Genomic DNA, 26741 nt, shown 5'->3' on the forward strand with positions numbered 1-26741 from the left:
GGTTTCTACCTTATGCAAGAAATGTTAGATGGCACAAAAGAGTTTTCTGGCCACTTCTCATGTAATAGATGAGTTGTTTCATTCTCATATTGCAATGACTGAACAGAATTTTTTTATTTACTACTGGAAGTTGCCGTTCTCTTCTCTCATTTTGGTATAAGGACTTACATAACAAAGGCACAGTATCCATTTATAGAAATAAGAGAGATTTAATTTATCTGCTTATCTTTTCTATGCCTTCAAACTCATTGTTGTGCCAGTAGCTGCTCAGTTGAATACTCTGGTGTTTTCAAGAGTGTCTAGGCCATCAGTCATGCAAGGAAAGGAAACAGTGTTTTCACTTGTGAGTAGGTAAGCTTATTTAGTGAGTAGTGCTCCTTGGGATTAAAGATTTCATGAAACCAAGTAAACAAAAGCAGATTAAAAATAGACAGATGGAAAATTATGGAATGCTACACATTTTATGCTCAGCTCCTGAAACTGTTAAATGAGGATAAGTATTTGACAGAATTGTCCGAAGGTAGTCAGAAGATTTGATGGAATTTTTATATGCTGATTATCTGTTCTGAGTTAATGCTTATTAAAAGAGGATTAATCTACATTCACATTTGAGGAACGGCTTATCAGAAAAAGGAATGAGACTTGGCTGGCAACATTAAAGTTTTCATTTGTGGTAGGAAAATGTGGCCTACTAGAGATAGGCATACAGAAAGCTTTCTAAAGCTTTCTTGCCTCAAAATGTCAACTTACTATACATTCATATTTTTCCAGTCCTAGCAGGCATGAAGATTAAGTTTAACCTTGTCAGATAATACTAGTAAATAGTATGGGCACCTCCTTATGTATTTAATAAAAAGCATATAAAAAGCTCTTTAACATATGCTGTTCTTCATACAAATGTATACAATATAATTTCCTTAAATATTTATGCATTTAAAATGCACTTTAGATTATATTTCTGCATTCTTACAGTTCTTGAAATATAAGCTACTGGGGATTCCTTCAAAATCTGTCTATGCAGAGGTTATTTTTTTCATCCTCTTTTGAAAGCAAATCTCATCCCTGCAGGTCTGCAGCCTTTCTCAGAACATATATCAGATGCAAAGAATGCTGAAAGAGCTTTTTTGCTTCCTCAGTGATAAAAACCAAGGGAGATGGGTGGGTCAGTGACAGGGACATTCTTCCCTTCCTCCTCTTACATTGCCCCTTGAAATTGCTCTGCATCTTTTTGAAGTGGAGACAGAATGAATAAAGCCAGCTGACTGTGTTTTATTTTCACAGTGACATCTACAAGTCTGCATTGCATTAAGTATGCTCCAATTCAGGCATTTAGACTTGTTTTGTAATTGCAGAAATCAAACTGCAGGCAAAAATGCTGACAAAATGTATGGTAGGAATAGGAATGATAAACATAGTGCTTATGTTGGCAGCCTGACCATGTCTTCTGTTGTTAGCTGTCTTTCCTTTCACAATATTGATGCTAAAAGAAAGCCACCTTCTCTATCCACTCTCAGGGAACCTATTTATGGAAGGCATCTGGAATATGGTGGTGTTTTGTTTTTTTTTTTCCTGTGACATCCTGATGACATCTCCTCACTTATTCCAAGAAGAATTTTGGCTAGCTTAGTTGATATTCCAGAGTCTTTTCCACCAAGTGTACTATCTACAATGCTTTCTTGTTTCTTTTCTTATGAAAATTATAACCAACCTTACATTGGTATGCAGGGAGGGAGGGTAAATGAAAGAACCTGTATTCCTTACCAATTCCGTGCTCATTATGTAAGCCAGGCACTGTCTTCCCCAGAAAACCGTATCACTGCAAGGTAGGTTCTTCTAAAAACAGAGTTTATATTGGGAGGGCATAAAATTGTTTAATGTAAGAAAAAACAGGGAATGGTTACAATCACAAAGCATACACAGGGAGCAGCAAAGAAAGCAAATACTGTAATACTTGTCTCTTCTCAACAAGCTCTTATGCCACAGCCATTCTGCAGCAATTATGGCTCTAGAGCAGAGGTTTCAATGTCATGTCTTCTCAATATGTTTCTCACAGCATGCCATCGAGTTTTCTCTATACCTCACTGAACAGAAAATTGAATGTGTCTGGCAAACATTGCTGTGATTTCCTACTAGCTCCCCCATTTTAGCTTTGCTTTATAGAGGTACACTAGCAATATAAATATTTTTGAGACCATAAGTATTGATTTTTTTTCCCCCCTTATGACATCCATAGATAAAATATCAGACACATGTACATACTATGCAGTTGGTGGCAACATTACTTTAAAATCATTTCTGGTAGTCTGTAGTTGAAACAAGATCATTAATCCCAGGAATTTTTCAGAAAATATGTTGCACTATAATTCTTTTAAAACTGTAAACTTTATTTACAAAGGTTGTTATTGAATGCACCTTTGTTTCTCCTTTTTCTTATTTCTTGTTGCTTTGACAAATGGAGAAGGTTGGAGTATTAAATGAGAAGTGGAGAAGGAGAAAGGGAACAGCACCTATACTGAAGTGCTAGTGTACTTTTGACCAACATATTTTGAAACATAGCTGGTCAGTACCACCTCTTTGCATATTCACACGACATCCACAGCTCTTCGGATTATTCATGTTTAAGCAACGAGTGATACAGTCACTTGACAGCCTGTTAAAAACAATGTGAATGAAAGTAGCATCAGCTCAAAACTTAATTAGCCACGATGTTTTTAACATGTCCTGTTTTTCAAAGCAGACTTTTATTTAATACTTCCCATACCTGAATTTTGATTTTCTTTTCATTAATTGGTTTGATTACGTCCTTTCAAAATTCAGCTATTAACCATTTTGATATGACATGTGACTGCAGTGATTTTCTGATATGGATATTAGTCTGTTCTGCAGTGAAGGGTAATTAATCACCCTATCCAAACACTCTTCAGCAGGGCTTCCAAAGGGGTCAGTTTTGTCCTCTTTGCTGAATGTATACTGTGAAATTACCCCAGGAATTAATGAAGTGACAAATATTCTCTGAGATATCAGAAGCATTTCATCAGTGGATTTATGTCATTTCTAACTTTTTAATGACCACAGCATTTCTATTGGATGTAGTAGTTTTGTCTGGTTAGAAAAGGGTATAATATAAAGCCTAATCTTGAATTAATGTACTTTGGACTAATATTTGGAAAGTGTTACAAATATTCTGGGAGCTATGATGAGAATGTCTGTCTCAGAAACGTAAATAGTATTTCCGAACCGGGAACTGTTTTAAATTAAGCTGGCTGTAGACTTGTTCATTCCTCTCTGAAATTTTACCCTTCATCTTGTTAGGGACCTGTAAGGATTCAGGTGTCCAAGACACTGATATAATTTAATTGTCAGTCCTATCTATGCCCAACAATAAGTAATAGAATATTGCCATTGAGAACCAGAGTAGTTTCTTGGCCTTAATTCAAAATATTAGCTAGCACTTCAAAAAGGAGTGTCAAACCTTGTGAATTAACACCTCACCAGTAATGGGGGTTTACTTATAACATAATCCTGTTAATAAGATAGATAAAGGGATAGGCTATTTTTTGTCAGATACCCATGAATGGTACCACAATGTATCCTTGGCATCCCCAGTTGCAAGACTGAAAACAGCTTTTCTTCCCTGTGATACTGGTGTGTATGCATTTACGCGTGCTGGTTCTTATACTGTGCTGTTAGTGGAAATGATGCAGCTTTATGCGTTTTTTCACTCCTTCAGCTCTAATAGAGCTGCTGCCTCTTTGTATTTATCCTGGGAAATGGCATATTTGTGTGGTGACATTATATTACTGCATTACAACATGATGTTATTAACTTACTGGTGCAATGTCATCATGTACTGAAGCAAAAGCGTGCCAAGAAAACAATTTCATCACGTGGCAGTCTTGCAACAAAAAGTCATATGGGGTCTGTGGTAAATTCAGGATTTTTTTCCCCACAAGGCCAGCTTGCTTTGCAAGCTACAGAGCGGATTGATGTTAATCAATAATGTGAGTGAAATCCTAAATAAATTGTAATCCTAATGTGTTTGATCCTGTTCTTGTGATTTCTGTACTTTATTACGTGATGATGCCAAGAGGCCTTCGATCTTGGACACTAAGCAATTTGAATTGTTACTTGTAATTATTACTAATTCATTTCTCCCTGTCTTATATGTGTGTGCGTGTGTGTGTATATATGTTTGTTTTGTTTTTCCAACCAAAATACAGTCACTTTCCAAAGAGGAGATGGAGGACTAATGAGCAATGGAAGGTACGTTTCTTTGTGTAAAGGTGTTTTCATCATATTATTTTTTTTTTAATTAAGAATCTGAAAATTCTGTAGGTGATGCACTTGGGTAATAAACGATCATTTATAAGACTGACAATTTCAGAAGGAGTTAAGTAGCTCACCGCAAGGTTTAATGATCTATCTGTCGTGCACTTTAGAGGAATCAAGCCCAGATGTTTCATATCTCCCAGATGCCCTGGAAGAAACGCATAGTAAATATCACAAGGAATGTGTTCATTTGTTACCAGGATGTTTATTGCATTAATTAGACATTAGCAAATGAAGTTGCTGTTGTTTAAGACTCCTTATTGGCTCCCCCTAAATTGCTGTGAGTGAACAATTACACTTAATCGATCACAAAATAAATGATTCATGGATGATGAATAGGCTGTAGATTGATAGGACTGGATTCCACAACTTTGGCTACTCAATTGAAATTGATAAAAGCTGATAACGGACCCATATATCCTCATCTATTTTCCCTTTGCCAATATGGAGATTGTAATTAGGCTCTGGTAATAACTTCCAATCTCCCATTTAATCAATATTTTAGCAAAAAGAGATTAGGCCTAATGAGAGCTAGTGGATGTGGCGAGAAAGCCGATGGATCTTCTTATTGCTGTTTCCATAGAAACCTATGTTTCTCTTAAGGATTGTACCAGACAGGGGTCTATCAGAACTAAAGTACAATGATTATATGTGTTGCTCCAACTTCATGAGTGCATTAATAATCTAGAAGAGCGTCAGAAGCATCAGGGTGATTTTGTGATTTTGCTTGGGGGAAGAGGGCGTTTACATGACATGATTTGTTTTCCTCGTTAAATACAAATACAAACAATCCCTGTGCCTTGCTAAGTTGCAGCCTGTTTGTCCTGGGGGGAGAGAGGCACAGTGCCCTATGGCCCGAGTTTACCTTCTCTTCCAACATATTTGCTGTTTAATACTGCTCTCAAAGCTTGAAATTACAGGGATATAAAAACCATGCAGTAGTGGCAGATAAAGATAGCTGCAGACTTTCCATTAATCCTACTCAAACCTCTTTGCCTCTAAACTATACAAGAGTGCTCAAAGAAGGAGTTACCAGCCTGTAGATGACAGGCGTGCATTTGGGATGCAAGGCAAGGAAGAAATAGTAGCCCAAAGTCCTGGAAATGCCTGATACGGAGCAATCAGTTTGAGTGATTGTTCCCTTGAGGTGGTAATTTATCATTCAGCCCTGGTTTAGGATCCCATGATGGTCATGCCTAACCCCTGTTTCACACAGACAACGGAGTTCATTTGGATTCTGGCAGAATCACAACTGATGCCTAGTCCCACTTCTACTGACAAAGTTGATTTGTATATATCCTTAATTAACTGCTCAAGGTCTTTAAATCATCAAAGGCTACACATTTTTAATTTGAAATAAATTAAAGTCTCCTAAACTGTTTCTTACGTGCAATGATAGGAGAAAAGTGATATGGCATCTTCAGTCACTGTTGTGTCCGGAGTTGTCTCACAGATATTTAAATTTTGTTTTTATATATATATATGTATATGTATTGTATATTGTATGTATATATTTTTTATTATTTTATTTTATTTTTATTCTGCTTCAGTCGACCAGGTCTGTTGAATGCAAGTGACCCCAGTTATCCTTGGCTTGCAGACTCTTGGCCTGCCACAAGTCTGCCAGTAAACAACAGCACTAGTGGACCCAATGATCTTGGCAATTTCAGTCGTGGAGGTTGGTTTCATTTTATCAAGTCACTATACAGTATAAAATAGATTTCTCTTAGTTAACATCTAGATAAATGCTGTGTAATATTTTTATACTGCTATAGTTCTTTCTATGTTTGGCTCAAGATTGGATTTTAAAATTGGTTTTAAAATGTCTATTTTGCTGTGTCTCCTTCTCTTTCTTTAAAACATAGTTTTACTTTGTATTTTACCCCACAGTGGTGAGACAGGGTCAGAGCACCATCTCATGATGAAATTACTTATTGCTGAGATCCGTTCCCTTTTGCATGGATGTGAGCAGGACAGTATAGCCAGGGACAGAGGACAATTGTAAGAGCAGAGACCTGGGGCACATGGGAAGAACATGCTTATGTTAGACTTCCTAGCATAAATGAGTATGTAAATGTTTTTAAGACCTGAATAAGTATACAAAAACCCAGACAACTTTATATATTAAAAATAAATTAAAATGCAAAAAAAGAATCTATAAAACCATTGAAGTGATGAATGTGAAAAGAATTTAATTTTGAGTGGTAACAAAATCTGCCTTCTGAAAACTGTCCCTCACTTTGGTTATACATTCCCGTGTAAAACTTCTTCCCTGTGGTTTGATTACTTTGATTTCAAACTACATTAGAGCATTCTGGATTCATTTTCCATATAAGAATGTTTTAATGCTCTTGCCTTACAAAAATATTATAAAGTAAACAAGAGTTCTGATAATAGTTACAGGACAACTGAATATCTGCCAGCCTCTTTGTTTTCAAGATATTCACAACAAAACTCTTCAGTACTTTTCCATATTTTCATGAGCTCACATAATACAGAAAAATTACCATTTTGTTTTAGCATTTGGTTCTATAAGACTTAAATTGGAAGCATGTTTTAAAGCTTTTGGCTTCAGGGTGGATAAGGCATAGGTCCAAATTTGTCCAAGAAATGCAACAGTTATATTTGGAATTTCAGCAACTTAATTCCAACCATGTTTTTTTCAGTCCAGCTCACACTTTTATTCTGGCTGTTTTGGGACCACTTATCCCTGTCTATTGAAACAGTTAAGTTTGGATGCTTCTGCATTGTAGATGGATCTGAAGTGAGATATCTTTTAATATGTTTCAACAGCTTAGATAGTACTCGGGCTTCTTTTCTGATTAAAAGGTCTGGAGTAATATTAAAGGCCTGTAAGAATTCTGAAGACAGTAAGGTGGCAATCGCTCACTCTGGAGCAGAAACTGAGGAGGGAAGTTTTAATGTTGTCTTTAAGAGTGAAATCCACATTATGCCCCAGATTGGCAATTGAGAACAAGGCTGTGGGTGGGAAGCAGAGGTTAGGTTTGGAATCACATAAGACCACAAAATAGTACTGAGTCAGCAAGAAAGAGATTCCTTCAGAAAGTACTTCAGAACTATTTGAATTATCTCAAGAGTTACAAAACAAGATGGATATTGGAGAACTTTTGGAACTCTCCATTGGGAAATGTAGCAAATATCCATTGGGAAATGTATGTTCATCTTTGGTCTTAAATGTACAGAGGTTTTTCTGCTGTGACAGCTTGGTGGGAAAATCACACTTGATTTTTACTAGGTGATTATGGCACTTGGTAAAATGGTGCTTTAATAGCTCTTTGAGTGCTTATTGTATATGTCTCTCTGAGTTTAAAAAAGTAATTGTGGTTGTATTGAAAATTTCCAGAAAGTCTGGAGAACTTTAGTTTATTAGTAAGACAGACTGAAAATCCTTGGCTGGTGGGAAACTATGCAGCTTTCCTTTCAAGCCTGTGCAAATGTATAGTTCTCCATTCAAAAAGGACTATCTAGAGATGACACCTCTTCAGCAACCAGAAATGTGCTCTAAAAGATAGATTTATTTCTGATTACTTGAGAGAGACAAGCATTTTGCTAATGTTTAGTTCTGTCAGTCTGCAGATCCAACATAGGCATGTTGAGCTGGACTTGATTGATTTTGTACACCAACAACAGAATTTACTTAATAAATTTCAGTCTGTTGGATTTCAGTCCAGTGGGACTGTTCAGCCCGGAGAAGAGGAATCTCAGGGGGGATCTTATCAATGTGTATAAATACCTGAAGGAAGGGTACAAAGAAGAAAGACACAGGTTATTTTCAGTGGTGCCTAGTGCGTGGACAAGATGCAATGGGTACAACTGGAACACAAGAGATTCTGTCTGTATATTGGGAAAAACTTCTTCACTGTGTGGGTGACAGAGCACTGGTAGAGGCTGGCCAGAGAGGCTGTGCAGTCCTTGGAGATAGCCAAAAGTTGTATGGACATGGTCCTGGACAACCTGTCCAAGGTGGCCCTGTTTGAGCAAGGGAATAGAACCAGATGACCTCCAGAGGTCCCTTCAAACCTCAGTCGTCCCGTGTTTCTGTGATGTTTTGATTAAGCCAATTGTGGAAAGGTTGAATCTTTATAATGTGGATGAAATACATGTAGAGTAGAACTGCACTTGTCTCTCACATCTCATTCTGCATTTGCACGTAGATGTTTTTGTGATTGTATATTGCCCCTGGCTACCTGGGCACGTGTATACAACACAGTGGATACATGCAGATAGATAGTAATAACCTGGGTTTGAGAGATGACCTGTAGTTTGCATTAATCATAACTTTTTTTGCACTTAATTTTTTTCTGCAGATATAAGTCAATATAATTTAGGTATTTTGAGTATGTGATGGTTCCCATCCCCCTGTTGTTGCTTGCAAAAATAAATTCTAACAATAGTCCCACATAACATCCTGATCTCCAAATTGGAGAGATATGGATTTGATGGGTGGACCATGCAATGGATAAGGAATTGACTTGAAAGTCACACCCAGAGAGTGGTGGTCAATGGCTCTTTGTCCAGGTGGAGGCCAGTGATGACTGGTGTCCCACAGGGGTCTGTCCTGGGACTGATGCTGTTTAATATCTTTATCAACAGCATAGACAGTGGGATTGAGTGCACCCTCAGCAAATCTGCAGATAAAACTGAGCTGAGTGGTGCAGTTGATACAATAGAAGGAAGAGATGCCATCCAAAGGGACCTGGACAAGCTGGAGAAGTGGGCCCATGTGAACCGAATGAGGTTCAACAAGTCCAAGTGCAAGGTGCTGCATCTGGGTTGGGGCAATCCCAGACATGAGCAAAGACTGGGAAAAGAAGTCCTTGAGAGCAGCCCTGCAGAGAAAGACTTGGGGGTTCTAGTCCACAAAAAACTTGACATGAGCCATCAGTATCAGCTTGCAGCCAAGAAGGTCAACTGTGTCCTGGGCTGCATCAACAGAGGAGTAGCCAGCAGGTCAAAGGAGGTGATTGTTCCCCTCTGCTCTGCCCTTGTGAGGCCCACCTTGGAGTGCTGTGTCCAGGTCTGGGGCCCCCAGCACAAGAAAGATGTGGACCAATTAGAGCGGGTCCAGAGGAGGTCCATGAAGATGATCAGAGGGCTGGAGCACCTCTCCTATGAAGAAAGGCTGAGAGAGCTGGGGATGTTCAGCCTGAAGAAGGGAAGGCTCCGGGGTGACCTTATTTCAGCTTTTCAGTACTTAAAGGGGTCTTATAAAAAAGATGGAGAGCAACTTTTTGCTCAGACAAATAATGATAGGACAAGAGGGAATGGTTTTAAACTAAAAGAGGGGAGATTTAGATTAGGCATTAGGAGGAAATTATTCACTGTTAGGGTAGTGAGGCACTGGAAGAGGTCGCCCAGAGAAGCTGTGGATGCCCCATCCTGGAGGTGTTCAAGGCCAGGTTGGACGAGGCCCTGGACAACCTGATCTAGTGGGTAATATCACTGCCCATGGCAGGGGGGTTGGAACTAGATGATCTTTAAGATCCCTTCCAACCTGAGCCGTTCTATGACTCTATAAGAAGACTCAAATTTAATCTCTGTTTCTGTGTCCTACTGAAAACTTGTTATTGACTTATTAATTGCTAATATTACGTTGTTACCCTGAGACTGCAGATGTTAAGGTTCATATTTAAATATTCAGTGTTGCACACATGCATACAATAGAAAGTCGTTCTGAGGTCTAAGTGGTCAACCCAGGAAAAAAAAAAAAAAAGAAACAAAACAGTGGGAGGAAGCTGTGCTATCATATCTTGTTTGAAAAATCCTGAGACAGTGAGGCCAGCTATGTTGTATTAGGTTGTAGAGCACCTGTTTCTGAGTCTGGCATGGAGCCTCAGAAACCCTTCTCTTTTCTCTTTGGAGCCTAATGTATGTAAAATTCTGCGATACTTAAAATGGGATCTGAACATCCTTGCTAATAAGACTATGCGTTATCTCAATTACTGTCCACCAGTTGGAACCTCTATCTGCCATCAGACTGTATAGAGCAAATGGCATATAAATGATGCACTTTTCTAACACATAGATTCCAGAATTATTTCATCTTTTCAGAGTCTAAATAGTTTGTAAAAGTAGCAGCATTTGAAATAATTGACCTCTGAAAGAACAAGAGGAGGGTTATTTGCTGAGCAGTGGTTCTCCTTGGGACATTGTGCCGATCATCATTACGTTCTTCACGCTTCAGTAGTCTCAACATCCAAATCTAGTATTCCACCAGAAAATGTCACTGCAATGTTTAGTGAGGAGACTGCCAATCTAACCAATTAAAAGTACAAATTGTGGTGTGTGATAGGATTCAAAAGATATAGAAAAGTCAATAGATATTTAAGTAAATATGCTGTACTGTTGTTTTTCAGGTAAATGTACTGGAGTATTTGAACAAGTTGTTCTCCGTTATCAAGACTGCTTTGTCATTTTAAGAGACTGATCACTTAAATCCCTTCAATATAAGAGATTTTCTTTCACATTTCAGGAACAACTTGTTTTTGTCAGGTTTTTCTTTTGTTGAAAAGGAGAAATATACTAGCTAATGTCAAAAAGAAAATTAGATAAGCTGATGCATAAAACTTGAAGGAAGTCAAGGTGATGGCCTTAAAAAATTACTTTGAGACCTTTGGCATCCATTTAAGAGTTTTGCTACATATTTGCTGGGAAAGTTTCCTCTGTGATTTGTAGATTCACCCCTTTCATCATTTCCCTGAAGCCCAGACAGTTTCATTGGTTCTGACATAGAATGAACAATTGAAAACGTTCTTCAGTAGAGAAATATTCCAAACTTCACTTTCACAGTTGAAGGTATGGAAAAAAAAGATGGTTTTAGGCAGTGAGACGTGAAGGACAAGTGGTAGGCCTGTCACAGATGCTGATAGCTTGGCATTGGTTGTATATCATCTTCCCTTCGTTGGCTCATGGACCTGTCTCAGCTGAAATGCAAACGTGCAAAATGACACATTTATTTTTCATCTTAAACCTTGATACTTTCAGGCTTCCTGTGCATCAATGATTTGTTTCATTCCCCTGTGCTCACCACAGATGTGCTGCCACCAGTGCCGGGGCAAGGAGATAAAACTGCTACTATGCTTTCTGATGGAGCCATTTACAGCAGCATTGACTTCACCACAAAAACTAGTTACAACAGTTCCAGCCAAATAACGCAAGCTACACCATATGCCACCACCCAGATACTGCATTCCAACAGCATCCATGAGTTGGCAGTCGACTTACCTGATCCTCAGTGGAAGAGCTCAATTCAGCAAAAAAATGACCTGATAGGATTTGGTTACTCTCTCCCAGACCAAGGCAAAGGCAACAATGGTAATTACAGCTCTTATTTTCCAGAGCCCTTGGATTTATACCATATCATTTTGCATGAATTAGCAAAGCCTTTTTAGCATGTGAGACACTGCTCATATTTACTGTAACTAATGTTTATACACCTTGCATGCATGCTGAAACTCACGCAGTCACAAAATATAGTGTTCTGTGCTTTTAGTTCTCTTTGTCCTGTGATAATCACCAACCCATATGCCTTCCCTTAGGCTAGGACAGGTATACATTAACAAAAAAATCAAAACTCGCGGCCCCACCACATCTGCCGCTGACTTGCTAACTGCATGTGTTGCATGTGCTTGTGCTGTCAACTAATCACACGATGCCACTGTGACCTTTGCCCTTTAACCCTTAGCCTTGCTTTACATCCCTGACTACCGCGTGGCTGAGGGATTGGCTAATAGATTACCACACAACCAGTCACAGGATTTCAGCACCACCAGCTCCCACAACAGCTCCGAAAGGAGTGGCAGCCTCTCAGGTTGGTTCCACCGCCGTGGGTGGGTGAGGGACGGAGGGGTGTTCATCAGCATCTCACCAGGGAGGCAGGAAACCTCCCAGACTCATGTTGCAGATAGGTGTGAGCTTGCCTGCCCACTGGGACGTCGGTGAAAGGTGTCATGTCGGTCTCTAACAAAAAAAATAAAAGCCCCAGAAAACCCCAAAATGTCTTCTGCAAAAACTATGGAGCTAATTGGAGAATCCTTCCAGCCATTGTGCCCAGCACTTGTCAGCACAATTGCAAAGCTTGCCTTGTCATGTCCTTTCCCTGATACCACAGTTCGTAGTGTGAATATGTTTCCACATCAGTCCTCAGATTATAGGCAACCCCACAACGAACTTCATGAGGAGATTAATATTTTTGTTGAGTTGTTAACAGATTCACCACTCCCATGAGCTGTTTGTAAATGCTGTATTTCAATCAAGAAACTCAGAGATAAAAGTAGGCCCTCCAAGATGATTAAGGTTTCAAAAAATGCACCAAGTCTGCATACAAACAGAATGTAAATTTCATGTGTGTGCTGCATGTTATATTGGAAACATGACACATTTTCATTGGATGAAAATGATTGTAATATGTGTGATTGCATATTATATTTAAATACACCTTTTTCTTGATTTCTTTAATTTTGCTTACTTGTTGCTTTTTTTTATATAATTATGTATTTTTTTTTCAAGATGAAAACTGAAAAGCCAGCAATTAAAATGAAAGTCTGCTATTATACATAACCAAAATATGAGAGAGCTGAAGGGACTTCAGTTTCAAATTCCTATTAAATCCATAGCCTTTTGAATTTCCACTATAAGATGGAGCAATCACAACAGTAACAGATAAACTCTAGAAATGGCTTCTTTATGTCAATTTAAATGACTATTCAAATTGAGTGTCGAGATTTGAAGCCTATAAACATTGGCCCATACTGCAGATAGGCAAAGGTATTTGCAAATCTTGTGTTCTCGTGGGTAATATTAGCTGAGATTGAAAAATAGATTTATAGCTCTGACAGAGAGGTATGTGAGAGCTGAGTTCATATGACACTTCAGGAATGGTTCTTGTTCCTTGTATGTGAGGTGTGTTAACATGAGGCTTAGGAAATTAGCTTGCTCCTGTGGCTACATGAAAATGCAGAAATTGATATGCTCAGGTACATATGTGCCAGTTATCAGAGGGTAGTATCACACTTTAGATGTGTTGACAGCTACAGGTTCCTGAGAACTTTCTGAGAAGATACAATTGAAGTTTTTTGTTAGAAAATGCCAGTTGATCAAAAGCTGGACTTTGAAAAAATATTTCAAGTGAAACATGTTTTGTGTAGTATTTCTCAGCTTGAAGTACAATTTTTGATGAGACAAGGAGACTTCTGGTAACCTGCTTTTCTATGGCCAGACTACTCCTGTTGTGATCAAAACAGCTCACATCTGGATGTCCCATGGCTTAGATGAGTGTCAGACTACTGGACTACAGAGTCAGTATTTTGCTCTCCCTTGCTCACTAATTATGTCTGTAGTACAGACTAATTATCTCTGTAATACATGAGAAGTTGGGAGAGACCTTCAAATAGTCTGATAATTAGAGCATTATTGGAGTAAGAGACCAGCTTTGATTACCTAGTCCTATCAGGGTGAGCAGGGACTTGTTCTCTCACTTCTGCAGTAAGTACTACATATTATTCTGACTAAGTCTCTCTTCTATCTCCAATGAATATTATGAAAAATCTCACTGTAATGTGGAATGAAAAATAGCTCAACACTCAACTGCTTTGTGAGGTAGGGAAGTTTTGTGGCTGTACTTTGCACAGCTCCCACCTTATGTCTGTGCTGTGATCATCAGGCCAACTGGAAAATTCTTTTTCCAGGACCTGAATCATCTAGAGATTTAAACGATATAATTGAATTTCAGTGTGAGGAGACACTGAAATATCAAGCATCATCGCTATGGGGAAACAAGGCTTCTGTGTTTCAAACACACATCAGGCATTATGTCTATGAGGTTCCGCTAGTCTGACAGTGGAGTAATTCTGCCCATGAGGATAGGAGAAGAGAAATCTCCTGCCCAACTGTACAGCGTAGGCTGCTTTCCCTACCAGTAATGACCTTGGACTTCCTTTCTTTTATTTCTTCATTTGAGATCAGATCTCTGCTTCACCCTTTCTAATAGCTCTGTTACCTTTGACCTTTCTTTGCAACCCCACCCTAAATCCAGTTGAATCTAGCACCCCACACATCCAATCTCCATTTTACCACTCTCCTCAGATTACCAACATGCTATACTTTCAAAATCTCCCTCTCCAACTCAACTAGTCTCTAAGCTGAAGATCTCTCCATTTCTCTTCCTTGAGTACTCTTAGTTTAAATCCCCTGTGATACACACACATACACACTTATGCATATGCTTTTCTCCCAAAGACGCCACTCCTGCCTTAGCTGTTATTTGCTCCTGATCCTTCTGACTTTTCTAAATTTTCCCTACAAATTTAAATTCACATCCTTCCTTCTTCTAACTCCGCTTTCCCCCATACCTGTGCTTTGAAAGCTTTGTTTGCCCTGCAGAAGTTTCATGTATTTGTTCCTCCATTGCCACCATCATTGGAGTTTCTTTACTGTTGATCAAAATGTTCTTTCCCTTTTCAAGAAAGCCTTCCTCTCTGCCAGGCTGCAAAAGGAGAGAAGAGCCTGTCTTGCAGCCTACTAGATGGAATATCAGTTCAGTTCCCACATAGTGAATGACAGGATCTTGGCTGGACTTACTGTAAAAACTCCAACACAAGCAAGGAAGAGCTCTGGTCTGGAATTCAGTAGTGGAAAGCAAATTGCAATCTGCTGCCAGACAGGCTGATTAGAAACCTTGCCGGACTCATTGCCCTGGCTCTAGCAGCCATAACAGGAGGTGAAAAGAGAAGTCACACAGTCATGTTGTTCCTTCCCTCTCTATTCCTTCTTTTTTTTGGTTCAGCTGACAGCTGGAGATAACAGAAGAGAGCCATTGTCTTTTAGACCAAAAGCCCTGTGACAAGTGCTTGTCTATGTTACCAGAATTGCACCTCCTTCTGGATGTGCCTAAAACTAAGACCGTGACATAGAAGGTGGTGCTACACAATGCCACCATGCCTTACAAGTCAGTTGTGGCTTTTTTGATTAATTACTGTTGAGATTTTTTTAAATTTTTTGTCTAATCCCTATAAATCAGCATGAGATGACGCTGTGTTAACTGGATTAGACTGTGCTTTCTGCAACAGGCAAGGCAGGAGTAACTGCTAGCTGGGTACCCCACTGGAAAAGCATATATGACAAACCATTCTTCCATCCAACAATCCAGTTTGAAAGCCTCGATAAAATGGCAAAAGATGGGTTGTGAAGTAGTCAAGGAATTTGAAATATTTTTTTGTCCCAGTCTTCCTACTAGTGAATTCCTGACTAGAAAAAAAGGGTCAAGGCAAAATAAAAGAAGCAAAACAAGTAGGAAGAGAGCTTTTTCTGTAAGATCACTTTCCCACAAACTGAAGTGTCTCAGCTGGAAAAGTGGTCAAAAGAATGATAAGAGAAGAGAGCTTAAGTAAAATGCATTGCTCAATTCATTTCCTCAAGCTGTTCCATTAGAGCTGTATGTCAGGAATAGAGCCTGTTCTCTATAGCAGCACAAGGTATTTGAATCCTGTGAAACAGGTAGTCCTAAAATATTGCAAATGACTTCCTGGTATTTAAAAAAAATATAACTTAGTAAATTCCTATCAGCAAAACACCATTTCTTTTTGGTTTTGACAACTTACACTTGTTGTTCTGGCTGACAAAATTTGAGTCTAATGACAATTTTTAAGATTGTGTCCTTAACCTCTGTGTTTTCCACAGAAAGAGATTATGCAAAACAGTGTTATAAGCACACCAGATTCTGACATTTGAAAGAATTTGCTATGGTCCATTATATTTTTATCCATCAGCGAGTGTAAGAAGTCATAAAGCATACATGAATAAATCAGTAAATATATTTCTGAGGCAACAAGATATGTCTTTCCTTGGCTGTGCACTCTTGTACAAATATATGGAGTTCACATTTAAAAAAAAGTGATTTTAAACATTTATTCAGAATGTTTTTCCATTCTATTATTATTTATAACCTCTAACAACATTAGCACATTGATACTGATTCTGCTAAGATATAAATACATCTTCTGTTTTGGGGCATGCCATCTGGAATCCAAATTCTTTAAAAGAAATGAAAATAGCCAGCTTTTTTTCACATATCTCAAACATTTTATTTTTCTTTTTTCCTTTGCAGGTGGCAAAGGAGGGAAAAAGAAGAAAAACAAAAATACTGCCAAACCCCAGAAAAATAATGGTTCAAATTGGGCCAGTGTTCCCCTCCCACCCCCTCCTGTGCAGCCGCTTCCAGGCACAGAGCTGGAACACTACGGGGTGGATCAGCAAGAAGCAGGGTAATTTTTTTCTTTTTCTGTTGAAGAAAAGTCTGTGGTTTGTGGGAATGAGGCTTTTTTCTTTTTTTTTTTTCTTTTTTTTTCCAAATGAGAATGTTATTCTATTTTGCTTAACAAATGAGAGCGCCTTATCCTATAGACCTATTGAAGGCTATGGAGGAGGAATATTATTATAGCTTCTTGTGATAGTGACTGAAGATGGAAATAAAAGTGACCTTGCTTCATCATCATGTAGGGTTTCTCTGCTTACTCATTCTGAGAAGTATCTCACTTCACAGGTAGCCTAATTGAATTCTGTTGGGACTGCTTGCAGATGATGGGACTCAGTGAGTAAGGATGACATAATCTGGCTCCTGTATTTTTTCACTGGTTTGATGTTTAGAAATATTGGAGCCAACAGAACAGAAACCCCAAACTAAATTGGATTAATTTTTGAAGATCAACCAGTGGACGATAATCTTCTCATCAGCTCTTAGAAGAAATTTCGCAGTTGAGGAAGGCATGTTATTTGTAGGCATTTTTTGAATTTAAACAACTCTTGAGCTGGAACCTTACACTTATTTTTTGGATAGCTTAAACTTGTTCTTAAAGACACAAAATGACATAGAAAGTAGTAAATAAGAGGAAAGAGACATTTCCTGCACAGAGAACAATTATGCTTTTTATAATGTGAAATTACATGAAATACCAGATTATCAAACTCTGAAGGAAAATCAGAATATATTAAAAAAAAATAGTTTACTGTGATCAACACTGTTGGAGCCTTTGAGAAACATTAGAGTTCGGTCTGGGACAAATCTGCCTGTTTAAATACATGGATTAATCAATATTTCCTAAGGATGAAGCTTATGTTTTAAAAATCATTGTAATAGCTTTACTGAATAAAAATATTTCAAGTGCTATCTGCTTTGTAAGCATGAATTGATCAACGCTACTTTTATGGTGAAAATCAGAATTAAATGTTAATTTTTTAATTTATGCAAAGTCTTTCAACTTTTAAACTGAACAGTAACTAACTGTAAGTCAGTTGAATTCCTTTTAAAATGAAGTTCATTCAGGCTGTATTAGAATTAGAATTCCAATGTAAATGTAAGGGAAAATGGATTTACATACTGGTTGTAAGTATTGTTTAAATCTCAAGGCAAAAATTGCAGATAGCCATTATTTTCTGTATCCTGTTATAAAAAGCTAAAATAAATTTAAGATGGTTTAGCCATATAGTATTTGTCCTTATCAGTTTATGTCCTTAAAACACATGTGCAGCGATTTCACTAAAATAATTATGCTATAGAAGGCAAACAACTTGGATTTTCTTCAAGGACAATGAAATAGCATAAAAGGTAAATGGAAATACCTTCTAGGGAAATCCCTTGTGACACAGGGCTCGACTCCTCAGTTTCATAAAGTATCTGTTATCTAGCTACAGGGAATTATACTGGTCACCAAGACAACACTGGTTATCTAAGCTTAAGGTAATCACCAGTGTTACAGGTTCCCAACAATTCAGTTTTTCTTCTGTTTATCTTTCAAATTAGTAGTAGTTGTAACAAGATCTTCTAGTGTGCATTTTACCAATCAAAGACAAATACAGAATCTTCCAATATCAGTCCTGAGCTACAGCATTTTGTAAAAAGCTTCAATGAACCCAATGAAGCTGCAATGCCCATACTTCCTGAGGATCTACCCACTGCTAATAGCCATATTGTATTCAGGCGTTGATCTTGTTTCTGTGGTTTTCAACATGCTAAAATGGTATGAATCATAGACTGCATTCCTTATGCTCCATTTAATATTGACATATTGAGTTTTAAAATGTCTTTTCTTTTTAATTTTTTAACTGTTTTGTTTTTCTTGGTTTTCTTTGATGTATACTATGTATAATAAGTTCAATGTGTTTTAACTTTAAAATTAATTATTTGCAGACATAATTATATTGTGAATTACAAATGAAAAATTAATTTCCAGTCAGAAAAGATGAAGACTTTGTTAAAGTTCTCACAATGTGATATAAAAGGTGAACATTTAGAGCAATAAAACAAGGAATCTGGCATATAAACAGATACTTATTTTTCTGTGCATCTCTTCCTATGACTCTTGAATTCAAATGTGAGTTTCATTGGCATGACTTCCCAAATAAACTAAACAATTTTGATACCTGATTTTACTTACTAGATATTAACAGTAGTGCCTGTTGGCTAAAAAAATTTAAGAAATAATCCACAATAGCAGTGTTAGAAAAAAGTCACCTAACTTAATCATAAAGGGAAGAAAAACAAAAACAAACAAAAAACCACATTCTTGACTCTCTCTACCATCTTGTCCCCAGAAGAATCAAGGTCTGCATTCACCTCCATTTTTCCATGAACTGCAACACACATAAGAAAGGGTGAATATGTAAATCCAAGCAGCCATTTTTTGTGACATGGTATATTTGGGGATGTATTGCATTCCCGTTGAACCTGTGCAGAAAGTCTGTTTATTAGTGTTGTTTCCCTAGTGAGCTCTTTTCTGTGAAACTTTCCCCTTCTTCCTAGTTTTCTACAAACTCTGTGCTTGTTCCTTGCTGTTTTCCTTAATTTTCACTTGTATATACTTCAGGGTGTTTGAAATTTCTGTTCTTCTGTAGTAGCTTCCAATCAAACTTTCCCTTTCCGCCTTTTACAGAGAAGATGCTTTTGATTGGTTTTATATAATGAGCTCAACAGTAGGGAAATGCTTCTTTCTTCTTCTTTATCATCTATTTATATTTTTTTTTCACCAGTAATATGCATGATCTTGAGCCAACCCTGGAAAAGGCAGTCTTCATATAGTTAATATTTGTTATTTTTATTTCTTACTATTGATCACACCTTAAAACAGAGTATTAGCTGCTGGATGTCAATATATGTGATAGTAGTTTTCTTTAGAAAAAGTATAGAAGATAATACCTTTTACATTAAAAAAAAAAAAAATGCTTTCTTGCAGGGCCTAGAGAGGGAAGCTTTCTCTCCTGCAACCATGTTTGTATTGAACCAGAATTCTTATAGAATGTTCCCTATCACCTATCACCTATTTTTTATTTTGAAGACGAAGCACTGTCAATGTAATGAACCATGCTTTTTAACAGAAAAAGATTAATATAGAATTAAAGTGCTAAGAATAAAATAAAAATATTAGAAATGTAAAGTTTCATGTTTGTCCAACAGAACATATTTAAGGACTTACAATTGATTATTATGAAATTACTGTCAGAGGTCCCTATTGAAATTAAGGTGTTTGGAATTTAATGAGAAGTATTTGCAAAAGGTTACATTTTGAAAAAGGTTGCATTTTTCCAAGCTGTATTTACTCGGGGAATCAAAAAGAACATGGATGCGGCACTTACAGGGAAGCAGGCAATCAGGCCCAGTCAGCATGGGTTTAAAAAAGGCAGGTCCTGCTTGACGAACCTAATCTCCTATGACAAAGTGACATGCTTAGTGGATGAGGGAAAGGCTGTGGATGTGGTCTACCTTGATTTCAGTAAGGCTTTTGACACCGTTTCCCACAACATTCTCCTCAAGAAACTGGCTGCTTGGGGCTTGGACTGGCGTACGCTTTGTTGGGTTAAAAACTGGCTGGATGGCCGGGCCCAAAGAGTTGTGGTGAATGGAGTCAAATCCAGTTGGAGGCCGGTCACTAGTGGAGTCCCCCAGGGCTCGGTACTGGGGCCAGTCCTCTATAATATCTTTATCGATGACCTGGATGAGGGGATCGAGTGCACCCTCAGTAAGTTTGCAGATGACACCAAGTTAGGTGCGTGTGTCGATCTGCTCGAGGGAAGGAAGGCTCTGCAGGAGGATCTGGATAGGCTGGACCAATGGGCTGAGGTCAACTGCATGAAGTTCAACAAGGCCAAGTGCCGGGTCCTGCACCTGGGGCGCAACAACCCCAAGCAGAGCTACAGGCTGGGAGATGAGTGGCTGGAAAGCTGCCTGGCCGAGAAGGACCTGGGAGTATTGGTTGATAGTTGGCTGAATATGAGTCGGCACTGTGCTCAGGTGGCCAAGAAGGCCAACAGCTTCCTGGCTTGCATAAGAAGCAGTGGGGCCAGCAGGTCTAGGGAAGTGATTGTCCCCCTGTACTCGGCTCTGGTGAGGCCGCACCTTGAGTACTGTGTTCAGTGTTGGGCCCCTCACTACAAGAAGGACATGGAGGTGCTCGAGCGAGTCCAGAGAAGGGCAACGAAGCTGGTGAGGGGTCTGGAGAACAAGTCTTACGAGGAGCGGCTGAGGGAGCTGGGGTTGTTCAGCCTGGAGAAGAGGAGGCTCAGGGGTGACCTTATCGCTCTCTACAGGTACCTTAAAGGAGGCTGTAGCGAGGTGGGGGTTGGTCTATTCTCCCACGTGCCTGGTGACAGGACGAGGGGGAATGGGGTAAAGTTGTGACAGGGGAGGTTTAGGTTGGATATTAGGAAAAACTTCTTTACGGAAAGGGTTGTTAGGCATTGGAATGGGCTGCCCAGGGAGGTGGTTGAGTCACCATCCCTGGAGGTCTTTAAAAGCTGTTTAGATGTTGAGCTTAGCGATATGGTTTAGTGAAGAACTTGTTAGTGTTAGGTCAGAGGTTGGACTAGGTGATCTTGGAGGTCTCTTCCAACCTAGATGATTCTGTGATTCTGTGATTCTGTAATATTCACTGTGGTGGTTCCAGAAATTTAACTTACTGTATAATTTATGTAGTTACTATATACAGATGATAATCTGTTAGGTTTGCTTGCTTTTCCTTGCAGGTTTATTTTTGGTTAAATGCATTGTATAATTGGTGGCTTTTTGGACATTTTACATTATAAAGGCAAACATTCTCATACCTGAAATTTTGAATCTCAGTGTCCTAAGCTTCAGGCTTAGGCTCCTTTCTGTTTCAAATAAAACCTATGTGAAGATCAGTAGTTGTGCAGAACCTTCTTGTTAAGGAATAAACAAAGCTGAACATTTGGGGGTTTGAAACAAGTAGGGGAGAGTACATCGAAAGCTCATTTATGCATTATCGGAAAGCCACTAAGGAGTCTCTTACAGCCCTGCCCCTTTTAAAGAAGCCATTACACGAAGCATGAGGTTGAGAGTGTAAAAGTAAATGTCAGATCTGTTGCACTGTAAATTTTTAGCAGCACAAGTTAGGATGGTCTCTTCACCCTTAGGTGGCAGTGTCATGAGTAAATATTGCTAGGAAAGAGAAATTAGAGCTAGTAATACCCTAACCATCTCCTAAGCAGTCAAATTTATATCATATAACGTTTTCTTAAAATTCCATGTTATGAAAATGGTAATGGATCAGTCACTCATAGCTCCTAATGCCAACTGTTAAGACGCAGCATTCATTTGTCCCTATGTATACATAACTTGTGTGTGTATCTGTGTATGGTTACATCTAGATATAGATTTAAAGTGACACCAGCTTTAATTACAAGATGTATTTTCCACAGTCTTCCATCTGATTAAGCCAGATTTGAATCTGTACTCTCAAATACAGCCTACAGACTTTAGAATAAGGAAAAGGAATTTTAGTTAATTTTAGAAATCTTTGTTTTTGCTTAAAGTCGATCTTCTGTTCATAGTACAGATTATGAAACTTCTCTGTTCCCAGCCATTTTCTAACCTAGCTCCTTACAGGAGAAAATAGGCTATGATTCATTTTTCTCTGGTAAATTGGTGATTCTTTCCAAATAAGGAACCTTAAAAAAGCTTTGAGAAATTAACTCTATAACTCAATGCGTGGTTTACTGTATTGCAGACAAAAGGGTGTACCTTGTCTAGAATCCTTGAAGGTAGAAAGAAGATGTGACTTAGATGATGCTTGGGGAATGGCCTTTAGAGTATGAGATGATTTGACAGTGAAGGAGCTGTGAGAGCTTGGTTGTCTGCTTGTCTTTTCAAAAGAGCTGTCTATCCTGAGGTATTTTGGAATACACTGGGAGTTAAGAAATGTGTGCAGATGCTCAAGGGACTGCAGAGTGGATGTGCTGAGGATGGGAAGAATAGACAGTGGTGTGACTTGAGTGAAGAACAGAAAGAAGATTTGAGTGGTGTGATTGTCAGCAGAGCTGTTTAAGACAGAAGTTGTGTTCAGATTAGGGAATTGTTCTGGGGAGATAATGCTCAGGGTATTTCAACAGTCACTAGGGCCTACATATTTTGGGTGATGCAGGGACAGGATCCTGGGATGGTACTGTAATACAGTACTGGACTGAAAAGTCTGTGATAAGAACAGACAGGAAATGACTAAATCACTGGCCAAGTTTAGGATTATAAGATTATAAAGTGCCTGTTTCTAGCCCTGATCAGATATTGCTTCCTTTCTTATGCCCTTAGTGTAAGACTAAAAATTGAACCAGAAAAATGTAATACCTATCAGAACATTTCTTATATGTGAGGAGAGAATTCAATATTGAAGAACACTGGTGGTTGTTAACCTTTGAATTTACTTTGGGCAGGTATATTGAAAGTGTTCACAACTTTAGCGCTGTCTAGGTAAGTCCCAAGAATGTTTGTTAGGAGGTGGGGTGCTGGTAGAGCTGTCAACATGCATGCAAGATGTATCTTATCAGCTGGCACTGCGGCATAGCGTATGCTTAGGGTCAGTGCTGCTGTGACATGAATGTGTTATGTGTCATACTAGATACCTATACACTATGTGGAAAGACCAAAATTTATGTGGAAAGTGTGGCTTTTTATTTAAACTACAAACCAAAAAACAAATAGTGTACAGAAAAATAAAGTGGAAGGCGGGCGTAAGGAAGCACATAAGTGCAACTGTGTAAAGCTCGCTTTGCCTTTTAAGAATGCTACTATTTTCATGTCTAGGTCAATTTTCAATACATTCTCCTAGGTTAATGATTCAGGAAGTGAGTTAGTTCATTTTTGTTGCTGATTGTGGGGGAACATTATCTTATTGCCATTAACAAATATGATAATGGATCTGTAATTATTTTTGTTGCACAGCTTATTCAAGTTGCTTAGCAGTTGTGGGGAAAAAATTAAATGGAATCACTAAGGAGGATTTAAGCAATTATGACCCTATTTCCAATAAATGTTAAATCTCGCACTGTGTGCGAGGGTTCAAACTGTAGCACAAATCCTGTATATCCTCTGCTGCACCTCAGAGCTGAGATTCAATATATACTAAGTTTACTTGGTTTTTGTTTTAGATATGACAGTGACGGTTGGTGTCCGCCTTTGCCCGTTCAGACCTACCTCCATCAGGGCATGGAGGATGAGCTTGAAGAAGACGATGATCGTGTTCCCACACCTCCTGTGCGAGGAGTAGCTTCATCGCCCGCAATCTCCTTTGGGCAACAGTCAACTGCAACCCTCACGCCTTCTCCACGAGAGGAGATGCAGCCAATGCTTCAAGCCCACCTTGATGAATTAACCAGGGCCTACCAGTTTGATATAGCAAAGCAGACATGGTAAATGTTTGAAGGGGGCACCTGCAGCTTGAGAATTGGAAGCATGATAATAATCTATTCCTTGGTGGCATAAACATCAACTGTGCTCTACAACATTTCAGTAATGTTTCCAAAACCATAAGATAGAAGAAGAAACAGCAAAACTGTATCTACAATGCAAAGGCCTTAAACATTGGTAGTTGCTTTTGAAACCATAATGCATGGCAATATGTTAAATCTTGGCTAAAAACACGTGAAAATAATATTCCTCTGGAATTCTGCATATATGCAACTGAGAAGTTAGCACCCACCTACTGACAACTTTTACGCAGTTCACAGTACTCTCTTTTCAAGCTAGCAAAAGGCATGATTTTTTTTTAAGAATTTCAATAATACTGGGAACCTAAATTTCTGTTTAAAAATAATGCTAGCTACTTGAAATAGCAATGTGGCAGATTTTATTCCTTGTCACATGAGAATGAAGCATTTGTAAATCTGACTGTATTTTGAAACATCATAAAATTTTCTCATTCATAGGGAAAAAACAGAAATGACAGGAAGGAAGTTGTTAGAATTTACAGAGTGGATCTCGCATTTCAGAGTGCTTTATGCCTATTTAAGGGAAGAGCAAGCAAATATCATAGTAACATTTCCCCTGTAAAACAAACAGAAGCAGTCTCTTTGGGGACTGAAAAGGAACTTGTCGTCTGCACCAGATGGGGATGCGGTGAAGGTCAGTTGCTTTCTGGATGTTCCCTAAGTGGCAGTTGTCCTTTAAAAACTTTTATATCCAGACAAAGCCCGAGACTCTCAGAGGACAGGAGTAGAGATAGTTACCGAGTGGCATGCTGCCAGTGGGGAAGCAGGCTTTCCATACTGGTAAATAAAGCCACGAAGTTATTCAGCTTGAGCTACCATAAATAGACCAGGCAGGTAGGCAAGCCGTGCCAAATCAAAGCCAGCTGTTTTCCCTGGACACCGTCGAAGCCTGGAGGCTTGTCTGCAATCTGCGCTCCATCAACAGGGTACTTTGGTCTCACGGCGGTGCCACACTGCCAAGCACAGAGCCCAGCCTGCTGAGGGACAGACCCAAATCCCAGGCAGCAGCTAAACCTGGCCTCTTGAAGGTGGCTGGCTTGTGAGCCAGCACGCAGATGCACACCCTGTCTGCACAGGCAATTGCTGCTGCATTTTGCAGCTGTTACGCTTTCTATGCCCTGTGAACTGCAGGTGCCAGTCTGGTAATGGATAACGTGGCTGAACTCAGTAGCAAAGCCTCTCGCTTTGGACAGGAAAGGTCCTGCTCCCTTTTTGGAGAAATGAAAATTGATTGGGGACATTCAAAATGTACTTAGGAATATACAGGTTTTAACATCACTCTTGTGTATGAGCACAGTTAATTGTACATGAAACTTAAAAAAATATAGAGAGAGGCAATAACCTGTATTTTCATACTAGTACCTTACAGTAGGTTTTGGGGTAAATATTGGGAGCTGCAAATAGAAGTGATTTGATATTGTTTGGCTGAAGACACAACATGCTGTTAAAGGATCTAGTGAAGGCTGTTCAAAGTCAGTGGAAAGTCCTCCACTGTCTTAAATGAGAAGGAAGATTTCTTTATTTTCTTTTCATAAGTTAACCTGTCAAGTGTAAAGGGGAGAAACAACAACGTGAGACCTATCAGATGGGTTACTGTAGGAGTAACAGAAGAGACCAGACAACTAGGAATTTAAGAAAGAGCACATTAGTGATTACTGGAAAAGTACATAATCATTATGGCCTTGATCCAGCAAATCACTTAAGTATATGCTTAACTACAAGTACATGAGAAATTGACTTCAATTGTTCTATCACATGCTTAACATTAAGTATATACTTAAGTATTTTGCTTGATTAGGAGCTAATCACACTGTTTATTGAGGGTTAGTACGATCATAGTGCCCTTCTGCGCAGTGTTTTGAACACTGCATAGCCAAGACCCTGGTGTCCAGGGAGAAAAGTATTCAGGAACTGTTAAACAGAAGCGGGTTGTATATCAGAAAGGAAACCTTTGCGCTGCAAATAAACTTTAGGATAAGCAATAATTTAAAACCTACACACGAAGGCAAAAAGAGATTCCAGTAGTACATAACATTTACTATGACATTCTCCAATCCGATAGATTTACCTTATGAAAAAAAAAGACTGTTTGCATAGCAAGAATTACTGTGCTTATCAAGTGTAGGCAATAATACAGCACCAAGTGCTCAGTGAAAACACAGTAGATCTAGGTAGCCTTACAGGTGACAGTTGCGATTTTTTCTGGTATGCTGGTGTCCAAGCAAAAGACCATCAGAGTCCTGGACCCCATCCAGCATTCTGCCAATTGGCATAAGGTCACGGCACCTCATGAATAGCCCCCTAAGGGCTCTCATGAGGCTCAGCTAGTGAATTCAAGCCCCATTCATGCTCCTATGCCAAGGGCAGTCATGTCTGGGTCCCCTGGCACAGCTTGCTGTGTACCTGTAGTGCTGTGAAAAAAGCCGCATTGAAAACAGAATTGAAAGCTGATGGTTGTTCTTCTCCTCTCTAGAGTCTCAGAGACCACATAAGTGAAAATCCAAGCCCAGTGCTTGCCTTTGGCTATTTAGCTATCCTGTGGGTGTTTTTTATCTTTGTTTTTCCTTTTTTTACTTGTGATTGCTGCATGCAGTAATTTCATGCATGCATGCCCTAATACTGCTGGA

The 26741-nt window shown here is 38.9% G+C and overlaps 1 protein-coding gene across 35 annotated transcripts in view; it reads left to right on the forward strand.

Moving 5' to 3' along the window:
• The window catches only part of ROBO2 (roundabout guidance receptor 2), a 931286-nt gene that overhangs the window by 869402 nt on the left and 35143 nt on the right, over positions 1-26741 (forward strand). For 24 of the 35 annotated variants that reach the window (XM_080591484.1, XM_080591503.1, XM_080591502.1 and 21 more), the window contains 6 exons: positions 4221-4263; positions 5880-6007; positions 11383-11664; positions 12035-12160; positions 16454-16610; positions 23776-24036. In XM_080591484.1, coding sequence (XP_080447610.1) covers positions 4221-4263; positions 5880-6007; positions 11383-11664; positions 12035-12160; positions 16454-16610; positions 23776-24036 — 997 coding nt within the window. The remainder of the gene's footprint in view (positions 1-4220; positions 4264-5879; positions 6008-11382; positions 11665-12034; positions 12161-16453; positions 16611-23775; positions 24037-26741) is intronic. The other 11 variants (XM_080591497.1, XM_080591485.1, XM_080591508.1 and 8 more) reach the window with 1 other exon arrangement.

Source organism: Anser brachyrhynchus, assembly GCF_964034855.1.
Source record: "Anser brachyrhynchus genome assembly, chromosome: 1".
Taxonomy (NCBI): Eukaryota; Metazoa; Chordata; class Aves; order Anseriformes; family Anatidae; genus Anser; species Anser brachyrhynchus.